Here is a 15,097-nt window from a genome sequence, read left to right on the forward strand (position 1 = left end):
TAGTCTGTGGCCCCTTCTCACTGCTTCTGAGTGTCTTTCCTTTCAGTGAAAAACACACACACACACACACACACACACACACACACACACACACACACACAGAGACAGAGTTGTCATCTTATCTCTTTAGGTGCTCTCTTTTCCTTGTCAGCCAGCCTATTTCTTCTGGCCTACGTCTCACAGTGTTTTTGTGTTTGTCAGTCTCCTCCATCTGACTTCCTTTCTCCATTTTGCAATTCTTGATGCTCAGGGGGAGGAAGTTAATGGCTGGAGAATAAAATATTATTGCTAAAATTAAAATTTTTGCATTGTTCACTCTTTATCATGATTGCAAATGATGACGTGTGGTGTTTCAGGTATAATGCCTCAACATGTGGGTGAAGTAGTACGTTCTTGTTCAAGATGAATGGTGACATACCAAGTGTCCCGATAACCACACTGGCAGGCATCGCAAGTCTCACTGACTGTTAGTATTGAACCAAGTTATCTTTATAATTTTAAATAGATGTTGTGTTACTACAGTAGGAAGGTTTGTATCAGAGAGAGAGAGAGAGAGAGAGAGAGAGAGAGAGAGAGAGAGAGAATGGACTCAGCATTTTATAGAGCTGAGAGTCAGTTTTTACAGGCACTTTTTTCCCTTATTGTTTGTATTGTTAAGGCATTAAATTTTTTTTGTTTTATTTACAATATTTATCTTTGATTTCCATTGTTAATTTTTTCTCGCTGTTAATGAAATTTTCACAGGTACAATGTCAGCAAATTTTAAAATTTATTGCAGTGTTGCCAGAGATGCCTCTACCATCACCCCTTCCACAGACTTTGAGCAACAAATCATTGCTGTTCCATCCACGTGTGGCAGAGGAAGCGCAAATACTCCTGAGTGTTAGAGACGAGGCTCTAGTACCACAATTGATCCAGTCATTGTCTCAAACTTCATCAGATCACATGTTTGTAATCATTTCTGTACTCTTGCATGCATTTTTTGATTTATTGTAGTTATTGTGTGTGTGTGTTTTTTCCTCAGATAAGCCAGTAACATTTCATTGCCAGTATTGCCTGGAGTTGAAGCTATTAATTTACGTTCAGCAAAAACTCCTAGTGTGACAAATTAAGTTCTGTCATAATGTATATGATGTAAAAACTGATTGGAAGCATTTAATCATGTGTATCTTACAGTTGGAAGTTGTTTCAGTATGATAGCTAATATTGATTCAACCTATTCTTGATTGACCTTGCAGACGTAGGTTATTTTTTAAGTATAAATTAGTAAACACTTGTTGAAATCTCTGAGAGTTTAGTTTTAGGTACTTCAAATTATTTATATTAAGAAGAATGTGCATATTTTGTCTAAAATTAATAATTTTATTGTACAGAGAGCTGAAAGACCATTATGCATGTTCAGAAACTCCACTTGACCAGCAACAAAATATTCCAGAGCTGCTGAGAGCAATTCTTCAGAGGAATCCGAATGTTTTCAAGGGACCACGTGGTTAGTATATGACGACAGTTTATCACCCCTCTTTGCCATCTCCCTACACGTGATGATAGAGAATGCACTTCTATTATCTCTGAACTAGAGCTGGCACAGTGCTTATTACATATAATCTCTGATTCTTTTCATTAACTCAAACTTGCACGCCATCTCTAACGACCTCATGTCAACAGGATTTTGAACTGTAATCTTGATATCTTCCTTCTTTCCTTCTCCTCACAACTGGTACGTCTCTCTAATCCTAGGGCTTGAGTAACCTGCCCTTTTTTGTCTCCAAAAAGGAGTGTTTGGGCCTGAAAGCAAGGTGGAGTATTTTCTTCTTTAAGTATGTTGTATTAGGAATTATGCCTCTTGTAGATAAGTACTGGCCAGCCTTGCTGTCTCTCTAATTTTAACAGTCATTGTGGTTACTGCTGTAGACTTCCAGTTTTAAAGATTTTTTTTATACTTGTAAAATAAGTTTTTTGTTTTGCCAGGCTCTGTGAGTTCATCACTATGTGAAGAAATCAAACCTTTAAAATGGAAACCTATCCTTATTAGTTAAAAATGGTGCAGATCAGTGACAGGCAAAACATACATAGCTGAAACTTATTGGTCATCTAAAACTGTGTGCTGGACCATGACTCAAACATTGGACGTCTGCCTTTTGTGGGCAAGTGCTCTACCAACTGAGCTACCAAAGCATGGCTGATGACCTGTCCGGACAGCTATACGTCTACCAGTACCTCATCTCCTACCTTTCAGACTGAGTTGTTGGCAGAATTAATGCTATGAGGATGGATTGTGAGTTTTGCTTGGGCAGCTCAGTTGGTAGAGCACTTGTGTGCAAAAGGCAAAGGTCCAGGGTTCGAGTCTTGGTCCAGCACACAGTTTTAATCTGCCAAGAAGTTTCATATGATGGCACATTCCACTGCAAGGTGAAATATTGATTATGTACGGGGTGATTATAATTAAAATTAAACTTTCAAACCACTGTAGAAATAACACCACTGGTCAGAATGACATCAAATTGCAATGGAATATTATCGGAGAAGGGGGAAACGTATGGCAGAAGAAAAATAAATAGGTACAAAATGTAGCAATTTAATAGAGGTCACCTACAAATGACAAATGAATCATACAACAATGCTTAAGGTGTACACTTGATGTTAAACAAACTGTACTACTCGGTATGCATGGGTGTATGGGTGTGATACTGCTGGTTACTTAAGCCCATCCACCATGAGAAGGTCGTATTATACTAGATGGGAAAAATCGGATTTAATTTTCCTGGTGCCAAAAACCACATAAAAAACAACACTCAAAATCAAATTGGATTATTAATTTCCATGTGACTGGCGCAAAACATTTTTAGTATGCTGTCCACCATTTTCTGCAACAAGTTGAAATGGAAAACATCACGTTCCACAACTGATCGAAGTGTTTCCGGGGTCACGTTCAGAATGTGTTCCACAATGCATGCCTTCAATGCAGCTAAGATTGCTATCAGAACACTGAACACATCATCTTCCAAATAGCCCCACAGCCAGAACTCACACAGATTAAGATCAAGTGCTTGGGATGACCACGCTGTAGGGAAATGGTGGCTGATAATTCTAGCATTTCTGAAGTGGCACTACAGCAGCTGCTTAACTGCATTTGCAATGTGTGGAGGTGTACCATCGTGCATAAAAATGATCCCATCCACTCGTCCATGCTGTTGGAGAGCTGGAATGACACTGTTGTGGTAAAGACACTCGTAGCTCTTTCCAGCGACGGTACAGGTAACAGGACCGGAAGCACTTGTATCTTTGAAAAAAATATGGCCCTGTGATAAATGATGTCGTAAACCCGCACTACACAGTAACCTTTTCAGGATGAAGTGGTCGTGGTTGATTTGCATGTGGATTTTCAGTTGCCCGTATTTGACAATTCTGTGTATCGACATATACTGTCAGGTGGAAGTCGACTTCGTCTGTCCACAAAATCCTCCACGGCCAATCATTGTCCACTTCCATGTGAACAAGAAATTCTAAAGCATAGTTCTCTCTTGCTGGCAGGTCAACATGAAGCTGCTCATACACATGGGTAATTTTGAATGGATAGCAAAGAAGGATGTTTTGTAGGATTTTATGCACTGTGGTCACGGGTATGTCCAGTGTTTGGGCAATTCTTCGTGCACTACACGTTTGCACACCACCACTTGTCTCCTCCTGCATTGCTGTGGCCACTGATTCCACTGACATAGAGTTGATTCGTTTTCTCCCTCTACCAGGTTGCACATCGAAAGAACCCGTATTTTTGAATTTCCAAATCATTTTCTCGAGGTCCACAGCAATCATTGGACCAGCACCTTTTTTCAAACCCTTCAGTGTCCAAAACTTCTGCAGGGTGACATGCGCACCGTCGTCATTCTTGTAATACAGCTTTACAAGCAGAGCACAATCTTGCAATTAAACTGTCATGGCAGATGCGGAAGGAAGAAAAGATGTGTACCTGGCGTGGTTGTACCAACTTCAATGGGTCGTGTGCATGACAGATGTTTCCAGTTACATTTTCTGACACATACAGCACCATCTGTTGATTATTTTTTACACTATTTTTTTTTCTTCTGCCATACATTTTCCCCCTTTTCTGATAATATTATGTTGCAATTTGACATCATTCTGACCAGTGGTGTTATTTCTACAGCATTTTGAAAGTTTAACTTTAATTATAAGCACCCTGTATAATTGACTTCCTGATATTTTTATATACGTATGGCACCCATCAGATACCTGCCAATCTGTTGAGCATATGCTTGTCTATAGTCAACTATTTTGAGACTTGGCCAAAAAAGGTTTTGTTACAGAGAGGGTATAAAGTGTTGGGCTTGTAGTTTTCTGGCTCATCATTTGAATTCTGTCTTTGGGTTTAATATTTCTACAAATAGCACACATTTTACTTACAAAACATGTTAGGCTGACAAGAGAATTGACAAGATCCAGTTGTTGGTAGTTCACTTCAGTTGTTAGTGCCATTTTTTTAAAAGCATCTGTGTAGTTGTTCTGTGGCATGTTTTGCAACTTTCGTTAAAGCAATTCACATCTGAAGCTTCTTTCAGGTTACGTTTGTGTATTTTCCGTATCACCATGTATCCAAATTTTAGACCACTGTGAATTAGTTGTTCTAATTTCATATTGATCCATAACAACAAATCATTTGACATTTAAGAGAGAAACTTTTCCTCTTTCAGCTAACTCCCCAAGACAGCCTCATTGGTCAGCATACAACTCGAGCTACACTCAAGTTGGACAGCTGAATCAACTAGGCCAGGTGGGCCAGGTGGGCCAAGTGGGTCAAGTTGGCCAGGTGGGTCAAGTTGGTCAAGTTGGCCAGGTGAGCCAGGTAGTACAAGTTAATCAAGGAGTCTCACTCAGTCAGGTAGGCCCAGTAGGACATGTTGGACAACTGGGCCATGTACCAACAGCTTCAGTGAGTCATGTACCAGTAGCACATGTTGTGCCTGTTGGTCATATTGGACATGTCGGGTCAGTTGGTCAAGTAGGACCAGTGGGACAGGTAGGGTCTATTGGTCAGGTAGGATCTGTCAGTCAGGTGGGTTCTGTGGGACAGGTAGGATCTGTTGGATCTGTAGCACAGGTGGGAGCTGTAGGGCAGGTAGGTTCTCTTGGACAAGTTGGATCTGTGAGTCAGGTTGGACCTCTGGGGCAGGTCGGGTCTTTGGGACAGGTTGGACCTGTTAGTCAGGTTGGTACAATAGCCCAGATGAGCTCAGTGGGGCATATGAGTCAAGCCAGCCATTCAGGTTCTGTACAGCACGTAGGCCCAGTCGGTCATGTAGGCCAAATGGGCTCAGCGGTACAAGTGGGACATGTGGGACATATGGGACAAGTTGGGCCAATCGGTGGGCAGGTTGGTCCAGTAGGTCACATGGGAACTATTGGTCCTGCGACTCATGTGGGATCGGTTGGCCAGTCGTCATCTCAACTCGGCCCTTCTGTTCAGCTCGGTCCCTCTGGAATGGGCCAAGTGAGCAGAGTGTCACCGTCCCCGTCGACATCAAACTACGGGCAGGCATCGGCATCCCCAGCACCATCCTATGTGACACGACATGTGGCACAGACGAATGCTGCACTTTCCGCTGCACGTCTCAATGTCCCATCAGACGGACGCCTCAATGTCCCACCTGATGGACAAACTCGTCTAATGGCACCCGCACCACCGCAGAGGCCTTCAGTCATCACCGAGCAACCCCGAGTGGTTGCTCACAATGGTGGTGATGCTTGTGCATTTTACAGTAGTGGTAGACAGCAGACTGTGGTACACAGTGGAGGTGGAAGTGAAGTGATTAATCGTGAGTGTGATGTTCGAAACATCAGAGATGATAGGAAACAGGAATTTTCTATGAATGCAAGTAGTAGTGGAGTGACCACAAGGCATATGAAGAACAGTAGTAATGCTAATGTCAGTGGAAATGTCAATGTCAATTGTGCTACAGGTGGCATTTCAAACACGGGAACAAATGTCGCTGCAAATGCAAATGTGAATACAAGTAAAAGTGGAAGTGGTAATGTCGGTATCCGTGCCATTGCGAGTACCAGCACAAGTTCAGCTGTGACCACAAGCATCGGGACTAATGCAGCACTACCTCAAGCACTTTCGAGACGGATGCCAGATAGTGCACCTTTGTCAAGTATACCGAGAACGCAGTCTACAAATCTCTCAGGTAAGTCCAACAAAACACTAGAATTACATTCTCCCATATATATTTATTTGTTTTGTGGGTAGAAGAGTAGTGTAGTACAGTAACTTATTCTTCAGAGAATCATTTTTTACAGTGATATAGGATTTGTCAATGTAATAAAAAAATAAAACCATGTATGTCATAGAAAAATCAGTATAGTATGCAGGAAATCAGCTTTGAGTGCAAATGCAGAAGTCCTGCATTTCCTCCTTGAGCAAGATTTTAATGAAGTTAATTTACTGTTGTCTTCCTTCGACCTGTTATGAAGTGTTGCTTGTGTATGTGTGTTGAGTGGATGAATGTGATGAGTGCTTTTACAATATAGGGCTGTGTTTGTATTGTTATGAATGAATAGAAGATGTGGGGTGTAACCCAGTACTGACATATAGTTGGTACTCCTTTACAGTGGGTACTACTTTACTAGTAGCGTTAAGGGGATTGCCAAACTTAAAATCATCATCTGACTGATGGTTCACCACTGGCAGTGTTACGTGCCCTCACTTAGTGAGACACTGTGAAGAGGTTGGAGTTTAACATAGGATATTAGCGGAAGCTTTTTTATTTTTTTAATAATTTTTTTTTATTATCGGGAACTGTTCACTATCGCCTTTCGTACCTTCCCTTTGCCAGACAAGTAATTACAGTTGTAATTTCTTTCACCACCAGGAATCAAACCAGCCACCTCAAAGTTGAGCCCCCACTGCATGGGGTTGTATTAGTAATTTGAGCTATGGAGGTGAGAAAGTGATATACACAGATATATACTACATTAACAAACAGGTTGAGAGGGTATGTGATTTTACTTCAGCAGTTTCAAAATCGAGTCAAATTTACAAAGAATTTGGCAGTATGAGCCTACTTATCAGTATGACATTGCACACCCTCTGACCTTGAGGCAAGTACAGATTTGCTTAGGAAGGGTGTCATAAAGCTGTTGTATCCTCTCCTGAGACAAGCTGAACCACAATTGTTGTAACTGTATGAACATGGTATCTGTTCTTTCAGACATGCCTGAAAGAATAGATACCATTGGTGATCTTGCAGTTCTTGAAGAATGAAATTACAATGAAATCCAGACCATTAGCTGCTTACAGGTGTTGATATATATCAACGGGGACAGTTGAAAATGTGTGCCTCGACCGGGCCTCAAACCGGGATCTCCTGCTTACTTGCCAGACACACTATCCAACTGAGCCATTGACGGCACAGAGGATAGTGCGACTGCAGGGACTCTTCTTGGGCACGCCCACTGTGGGACCCACATTTCCAACTTACTGCCCACAATCTACATTTGTAGTGCCCTTGCCCACTATACTTACTACTCGCGGCATTCAATCTACCGATTCCCGTAAGAGTGTGAGCAATATGCATGCATCCACACTGAAGAAGATCATAGGCTGGTAAGCCTTTAGCTATATGAAGGTGGTATCTGTTCTTTTGGACATGCCTGAAAGAACAGATACGCTATGTGATCAAAAGTATCTGGACACCCCAAAAATGTACTTTTTTCATATTAGGTGCATTGCACTGCCACCTACTGCCAGGTACTCCATATCGGCGAACTCAGTAGTCATTAGACATCGTGAGAATGCGGAATTGGGTGCTCCGCAGAACTCATGGACTTCGAAAGTGGTCAGGTGATGGGTGTCCCTTCTGTCATACGTTTGTACGCGAGATTTCTACACTCCTAAACATCACTAGGTCCACTGCTTCTGGTGTGATAGTGAACTGGAAACATGAAGGGACACGTACAGCACAAAAGTGTGCAGGCTGACCTCGTTTGTTGACTGACGGAGACCGCCGACATTTGGAGAGTGTCGTAATGTGTAATAGGCAGACATCTATCCAGACCATTACACAGGAATTCTAAACTGTATCAGGATCCACTGCAAGTACTATGACAGTCAGGTGGGGGATGAGAATACTTGGATTTCATAGTCATGTGGCTGTTCATAAGCCACTTGTTACCCTGGTAAATGCCAAACGACGCCTCGCTTGGTGTAAGGAGTGTAAACATTGGACAATTGAACAGCAGAAAAATGATGTGTGGAGTGATGAATCATGGTACACAAGGGTGTGGGTATGGCGAATGCCTGGTGAATGTCATCTGCCAGCGTGTGTAGTGCCAACAGTAAAATTCTGAGGTAATGGTGTTATGGTGTGGTTGTGTCTTTCATGGAGGGGGCTTGCACCCTTTGTTGTTTTGTGTGACACTATCACAGCACAGACCTACATTGATGTTTTAAGCACCTTCTTGCTTCCCAATGTTGAAGAGCAATTTGGGGATGGCGATTGCTTCTTTCAACACGATCGAGCACCTGTTCATAATGCACAGCCTATGGCAGAGTGGTTACACGACAATAACATCCCTGTATTGGACTGGCCTGTACAGAGTCCTGACCTGAATCCTATAGAACACCTATGGGATGTTTTGCAACACCGAGTTCATGCCAGGCCTCACCGACTGACATTGATACCTCTCCTCAGTGCAGCACTCCGTGAAGAATGTGCTGCCATTATCCAAGAAACCTTCCAGCACCTAACTGAACGCATGCCTGCGGGAGTGGAAGCTGTCATCAAGGCTAAGGTTGAGTGAACACCGATGGAGGGCACCATGAACGTGTAAGTCATTTTTGGCCAGGTGTCCGGATACTTTTGATCACATACTTTAACCTCTTCATGTAGATAAGGCTTACTGGCCAATGATCTTCAGTGCGGATGCACTCAGATTGCTCACACTCTTACGGGAATTGGTAGATTGACTGCTGTGAGTAATGAGTATATTGGGCAGGGGCACTACAAATGTAGTGTGTGGACAGTAAGCTGGAAATGTGGGTCTCACGAGGAGTATGCCAGAGATACGTCCCTGCTGTCCCACTATCCTCTGTGTCCTTGATGGCTCAGTTGGATAGAGCATCTGCCATGTAAGCAGGAGATCCCAGTTTGAGTCTCGGTCAAGGCACACATTTTCAACTGTCCCTGTTGATATTTATCAACGCCTGTAAGCAGCTAATGATAATCATTGTAATTTCATTGTTGTGACTGGTCCTTGATATCCTCAATAGTGGCACTGGGACAGAACTGACGTCTGAGCTGGTCCTCGCATGTTCAATTGGAGACCGGTTTTGGGATCTTTCTGGCCATGGTTGTATATCAACATCACACAGACATTTCACAGGGACAGATGCCGTGTGTACATTGACATTGCTCTGTTAAAAAATATCACCATGATAATGTTGCATGAGAGATGACACACGAGGATGCAGGATGTCTGTGACATACCGCTGTTCAGTGAGAATCCCCTCAGTCACTACCATCTGTCATGTGAAGTAACACCTGATGGTTCCCCACACTGTAATGTCAGGAGTAACACCACTGTGCCTCTCCAAAATGTTAGAAGAATGTGGCGTCTCCCCAGGTTGCTGCCATACTCACCAATGACATTGATCTGAGGTAGTGCAGAATTGCAGTTTATTGTTGATCACAATGTCCATGCTTCCACGCGATGACATCATTCTAAATGCAGCTGGTTGTTGTTGTGTTAATGGCAGCCTATGTGTGGGATGGTAATTCCATACTTCAGCTGCTGCCAGTCTCTTGCCAATAGTGCAGAATGACAGAATGTTGCAGTGAATCTATTAACTGTACTCAGATGGCACATGGAGATATGAAGGAGTCACAATGTGCTTAGTGCACGATATGGCAATCCTCTCATTTGGAGGTCAGACGTGGACGACTGAAACCTTGCCAAAGATTATATCTGTCCTCCAACACCAGACCAATGTACAGTCTAATGGCCTGTAAATGTATATATATATATAGTATGAATTGACCAGCCAGCCAAATGAGACCTCATTCAAAATCTGTGTGTTGCAGATAACACTGTCTCACATGAGTGGGTGGCATCTCTGTGGTGTCCTTCAGTCATCACTCAGCATCTGATGCTGATCATGCCCCTTATATCCCCTACCAGATGGGGTAACAGCACTAAACGCAAACAACGCTAATGCACTCTGATGGCTGTTCTACCTGTTAGAGAGAGTTGCAACTCTTAATTGTTTACATACCCGCCAACAGCGTGATTTACTATTTTTGTCAGACAGTATATAAATACAGACACATGTGTTTATCAAAAACAGGACAGTTAGTCAACTGTGGTCGTGCTGGAGAAACCACTATGATATATGTGTGAAATGAATGCTAGGGATGACCAGTGGAGCCAAAATTACCACATAGGACATTGTAGCCAGTATTGCAATTTGTGGCCACTGGAACCTCATGGAATTGAAAGGTCAACTCTTTGCCGAATGTTTTAAACTAATGTGATGGAAAAAGTGCATCGTTCTATGATACCAGGAAGACCACCAGAAACAGTTCACCTTACAAGTGACATTGTAATCTTAGGAAAACAAACATATTTTCCAGGGGTCGTGATTTAACTGGTATTCACATCATGGTTTTTCTAGTTTCTATAAGAAATTAACTGTTCATTGGACCCAGTATTTGGTTTTTGACACATCTACTAATTCAGAAGTAAACTTTCACCTAAACCCATAAGGAGAATCACAGTGGTCTGGAGCAGTTCATGACAATATTTTAATCTTATTTCAGTTGTTTTAGGTTAATTGAAATGTAATTTTTTCAGAGTAGTACTGCATTATTACTTGATTCTAGCTGTTTACCTGTGTACTTCCATGTTGTGCTATGTAAAGGAGCAGAGTTGACTCTCAGTACATCTCATGTACATGTTGTGGAGGAGGAAGGAGATTAAAGTTGACTTCCTCCACTGCAAAATACATCTCTCTGAAAAGGATAAAATGAGGTCTGGACATTGTAAGGGTGGCATGAACTGCTGGAGATTTTAATGTTAAAAATTCCCTGATTCTAGTTTTAACTTATTTTTATAATGGATACATGTTTTAGCAGTATTTACTACCTCCCACTGAAAATTTTACGTTAACCCTGGAGATATTTGGATGTGGGTATATGTGTTTTCAGATACTAGAAAATGTGTTTTAATATCTTACTAAAGCATTGTCACTTCCACATCACCTTGTACACAGTGATTTGCATTGATCAGTCAGAATAAATATTATGACCACTGCTCTGCCTTTGGGATGGGAATGCCTAAGTCATTGTGTAGAGCTCTCAGTAATTATTGCCAAAAATCTAGATACATCATATACAGAGATCTTAAAAAGATACTCTGTTAATTGACTTTCACAAAGAACTGATTGTGCTGTCTTTTATGTATGAGGACCAAACACCCATCACAACAAGACCATGGAATGGTTCCATTCAAAAGTAATCGCCACATACATTGAGACACAGATCCCACTGGGAGACAAGATGATAAATTCCTCTTTTCTTGAACATGATTGACCACTGACACATCCACAACCTCACCCCCTCTTGCCCTTCCTTATCCAACTGAAACCAATGTCCACACATGTCTTTCTTCATGTCATCAAACATGTGTAAGGAGGGTGTTGTAGTGTTTCCCAACCAAACTACTGCAGTGTACCCTTTATCCAATTGGCAGTGAGAGGCAGATGTTATCATGCAACAGGATGATTCTGTCCAACAGCCCAAGGGCAAACTGCAAAGCCAACAGTGAAAACATCCCACATCTCCCTCGCCAAAGAAATTCTAAACTGTTAACACAAGTTCTGGTAAGGTCATGGTGACCACCTCCTTTTGACTGCAGGACTCCCTGCTAATAGAGTTCCTTGAGCATGGAAGTGCAACAATGTTCTGTGCTATGGACACAATTTCCAGAAACTGTAACATGCCATAGAGTCATAACACCCAAGAATACTGTCGGACAGATTCATCCTTTTACACAATGACACCTGCTGCCACACTGACAATCTGACAAAGGCTATGCTTCAGCGATTTGGTTTGGTAAACTGCAACATCCTCCGTACAGCCAGGAACCTTCACCATGTTATTTCACATCTTTGATGACCTGAAGAAAGACATACAAGAGAGAGATGTATTTTACGAAGAGTACTCTATGGCATTGGCTCCTTACCTACTTGCATTTATTGTGAATCTCTTGCCCAGCACAAATCCCAAGCTACTGGAAAATGGTGCAGGTGACTCCAGTGTATAAGAAGGGTAAAAGAACGGACCTGCAAAATTACTAACCAATATCCCTAATTCTGTTTGCTGTACAATTTTTGGATGTGTTCGCTGTTCAAATAAATATACCTTCTTGAGACTGAGAAGCTTATGACCATGAATCAGCATGGTTGTAGAAAGCATCGCTCATGTGAAACTTGACTTTCCCTTTTCTCGCATGATATACTGCAAACTATGAATGAATGGCAACAGGCAGATTCCATATTTCTGGATATCCGGAAAGCATTTGACATAGTGACCCACTGCAGAATGTTAACGAAGGTATTAGCATATGGAATAAGTTCACAGATATGTAAGTGGCTAGAAGACTTCTTAAATAATAGAACCCAGTATGATTTCCTTGACGAGTGTTCATCAGAGACAAGGATATTGTCAGGAGTGCCCCAGGGAAGTATGATAGGACCGCTGCTGTTCTCTGTATACATAAATAATTTGGCAGACAGGGTGTCAGGAATATGTGGTCATTTGCTGCTGATTTCATGGTGTATGGTAAGGTGTTGAAGTTGAGTGACTGTAGGAAGAGCAAAATGACTTAAATATCCAGTTGGTGTGCTAGTCCTAAGTGTGGAAAAAAGTAAGTTAATACAGATGAGTAGAAAAATCAAACCTTTACTGTCCGGTTATCCGGTTACAGTATTACAAGTGTCCTGCCTGACACAGCCAAGTCATTTAAATATCTGCGCATAACATTGCAAAGCGATATGAGAGGGAATGAGCATGTGAGAACTGTGTTGGGGAAGGTGAATGGTCGACTTCAGTTTGTTGGGAGAATTTTGGAAAGAATCCCTTACCTGTAAAGGAGACAGCATACAGGGCACTGGTGCGACCTATTCTTGAGTACAAGGTTGGACTGAAGGAAGACATTGAAGCCATTGAGCATCAGGCTGCTAGATTTGTTACCAGTAGGTTCAAACAACGCATAAGTGTTACAGAGATGCTTCGGGAACTCAAATGGGAATTCCTGGAGGAAAGGTGATGTTCTTTTTGAGAAACATTATTGAGAAAATCCAGAAAACAAGCATTTGAATCTGACTGCTGAACGATTCTGCTGCCACCAACATATATTGCGCATAAGGAACATGGAGATAAGATACAAGAAATAAGGCCTCATATGGAGGTGTATAGACAGTCATTTTTCCCTCGATCTGTTTGCAAGTGGAACAGGAAAAGAAATGACTAGTAATGGTATAGGATACCCTCTACCACACACCATACGGTGGACTGCGGAGTATCGATGTAGAGGTAGCTGTAAGTCTCAATCTGACAAGTGCAAGAGTGGGTGCCACTAATCACATCCTATGAAACAGGAATTGATCATCTCTTCTTCCAATGGGATAAATGTCGTAGCATGAGTGGTGATAACTTTTGAATAGAACCATTCCATGGACCTGTTATGATGGGTGTTTGGTTTTCATTTGACTTCCCTTGTACAAAAAGCATTACAAATTATACTGAAGCATCTAGGCAATGATCTAGCTTTGGGTGCTCGTCTGTGATTTGAGACTGTGGAGGTACAAGGCTTATACATTCTCTGAAACATATAAGATGGCAGTTTACGCACAGAAGAAAGTAGTTTTATGTACTGCAGGTAACAAAATGTTCCGTAGCAAGCGGTTTGCAACATAGTTGCAGAAGGTCTTACGGTCTTATGATCTGAGGACCTCTATCCTGCTAATATGTTAAGTTCTATCCTTCCTTCTTAATTGTGTTTGGTAAAATATTTTATTTATGGCAGTAAAGGTTATTGCACATTTTCAAATATGTGTACAAATAGCTTCATCTAAATAAATGCATCATGGAGTTCTTGCCACAATAGTCTCAAGATTTTGATTGTTTCATCCATTGTCATTGTCAGGAAATACTTCAGTAGTATGTTAGTTACTTAAGTTGGCCAAATTATGTTATGGAGTATCCATACGCTACCAGAGGTAAATAAAGAACTCTGGTAGTGATGCTGATTGTCTTAGTTACCAAACATTGTCAATTTAGACACAGCAATCTTTTATTGCAATGAGTGTTGATTTCTTTTTTTGGTAAAATCTTTATTATCAAAGAGCACATATCAGCAGCTTAGAAAGACAACCACATATATCACAAATAAAACAAAAATATTTTTATTTCATTATTAGGTAGAAAACCGCATATCTCAGGTATTAGTAAGCCAACAATCTGCACTCTAGTGAGGATAAAAAGAAAACAGACATATTGACAGTATTATTAAAGGGATAGATTCATACTCACTGTATAGTGGAGATGTTGAGTCTCAAGACAGGCACAAAAAGTCTGCTAAACAAGTAAACTTTTGGCCTGTGTGTGTGTGTGTGTGTGTGTGTGTGTGTGTGTGTGTGTGTGTGTGTGTGTTCATTTCAGGAGGAGGCCTTTTGACTGAAGCTTATTTGTTTAGCAGTCTTTTGGTTGTGCCTGTCTGCGACTCAACATCTCCACTATATGGTGAGTAGCAATCTGTCCTTTTCATAATATTGTTAGTATTCCATCCTAGATTTTCCATTGTTTGAAAATACATATACTTTTAGGCAATCATATTAAGTGAGAAAATCATATATAACTTTTCTGGGGTATTGGTTTTTATTATAAACTGACAATATGAGACAATACATAACTAGATTCCACAATTTCTGGTTGTCTTCAGATCGGAAAGAATTTGAAATGAAGAGTTACAAGACACAAACTGCATTCAACATTAATGGTATTCACAAAACATTTTAACAAAATTA

General features: G+C 41.3%; 1 protein-coding gene across 1 annotated transcript in view; it reads left to right on the top strand.

Moving 5' to 3' along the window:
- The window catches only part of LOC124556430 (nipped-B-like protein), a 395,074-nt gene that overhangs the window by 270,199 nt on the left and 109,778 nt on the right, over positions 1-15,097 (top strand). Inside the window, exons 4-7 of the mRNA XM_047130386.1 lie at positions 357-466; positions 779-947; positions 1,374-1,489; positions 4,707-6,200. Coding sequence (XP_046986342.1) covers positions 403-466; positions 779-947; positions 1,374-1,489; positions 4,707-6,200 — 1,843 coding nt within the window. The 5' untranslated portion in view covers positions 357-402. The remainder of the gene's footprint in view (positions 1-356; positions 467-778; positions 948-1,373; positions 1,490-4,706; positions 6,201-15,097) is intronic.

This window comes from Schistocerca americana, chromosome X (genome assembly GCF_021461395.2).
Source record: "Schistocerca americana isolate TAMUIC-IGC-003095 chromosome X, iqSchAmer2.1, whole genome shotgun sequence".
Taxonomy (NCBI): Eukaryota; Metazoa; Arthropoda; class Insecta; order Orthoptera; family Acrididae; genus Schistocerca; species Schistocerca americana.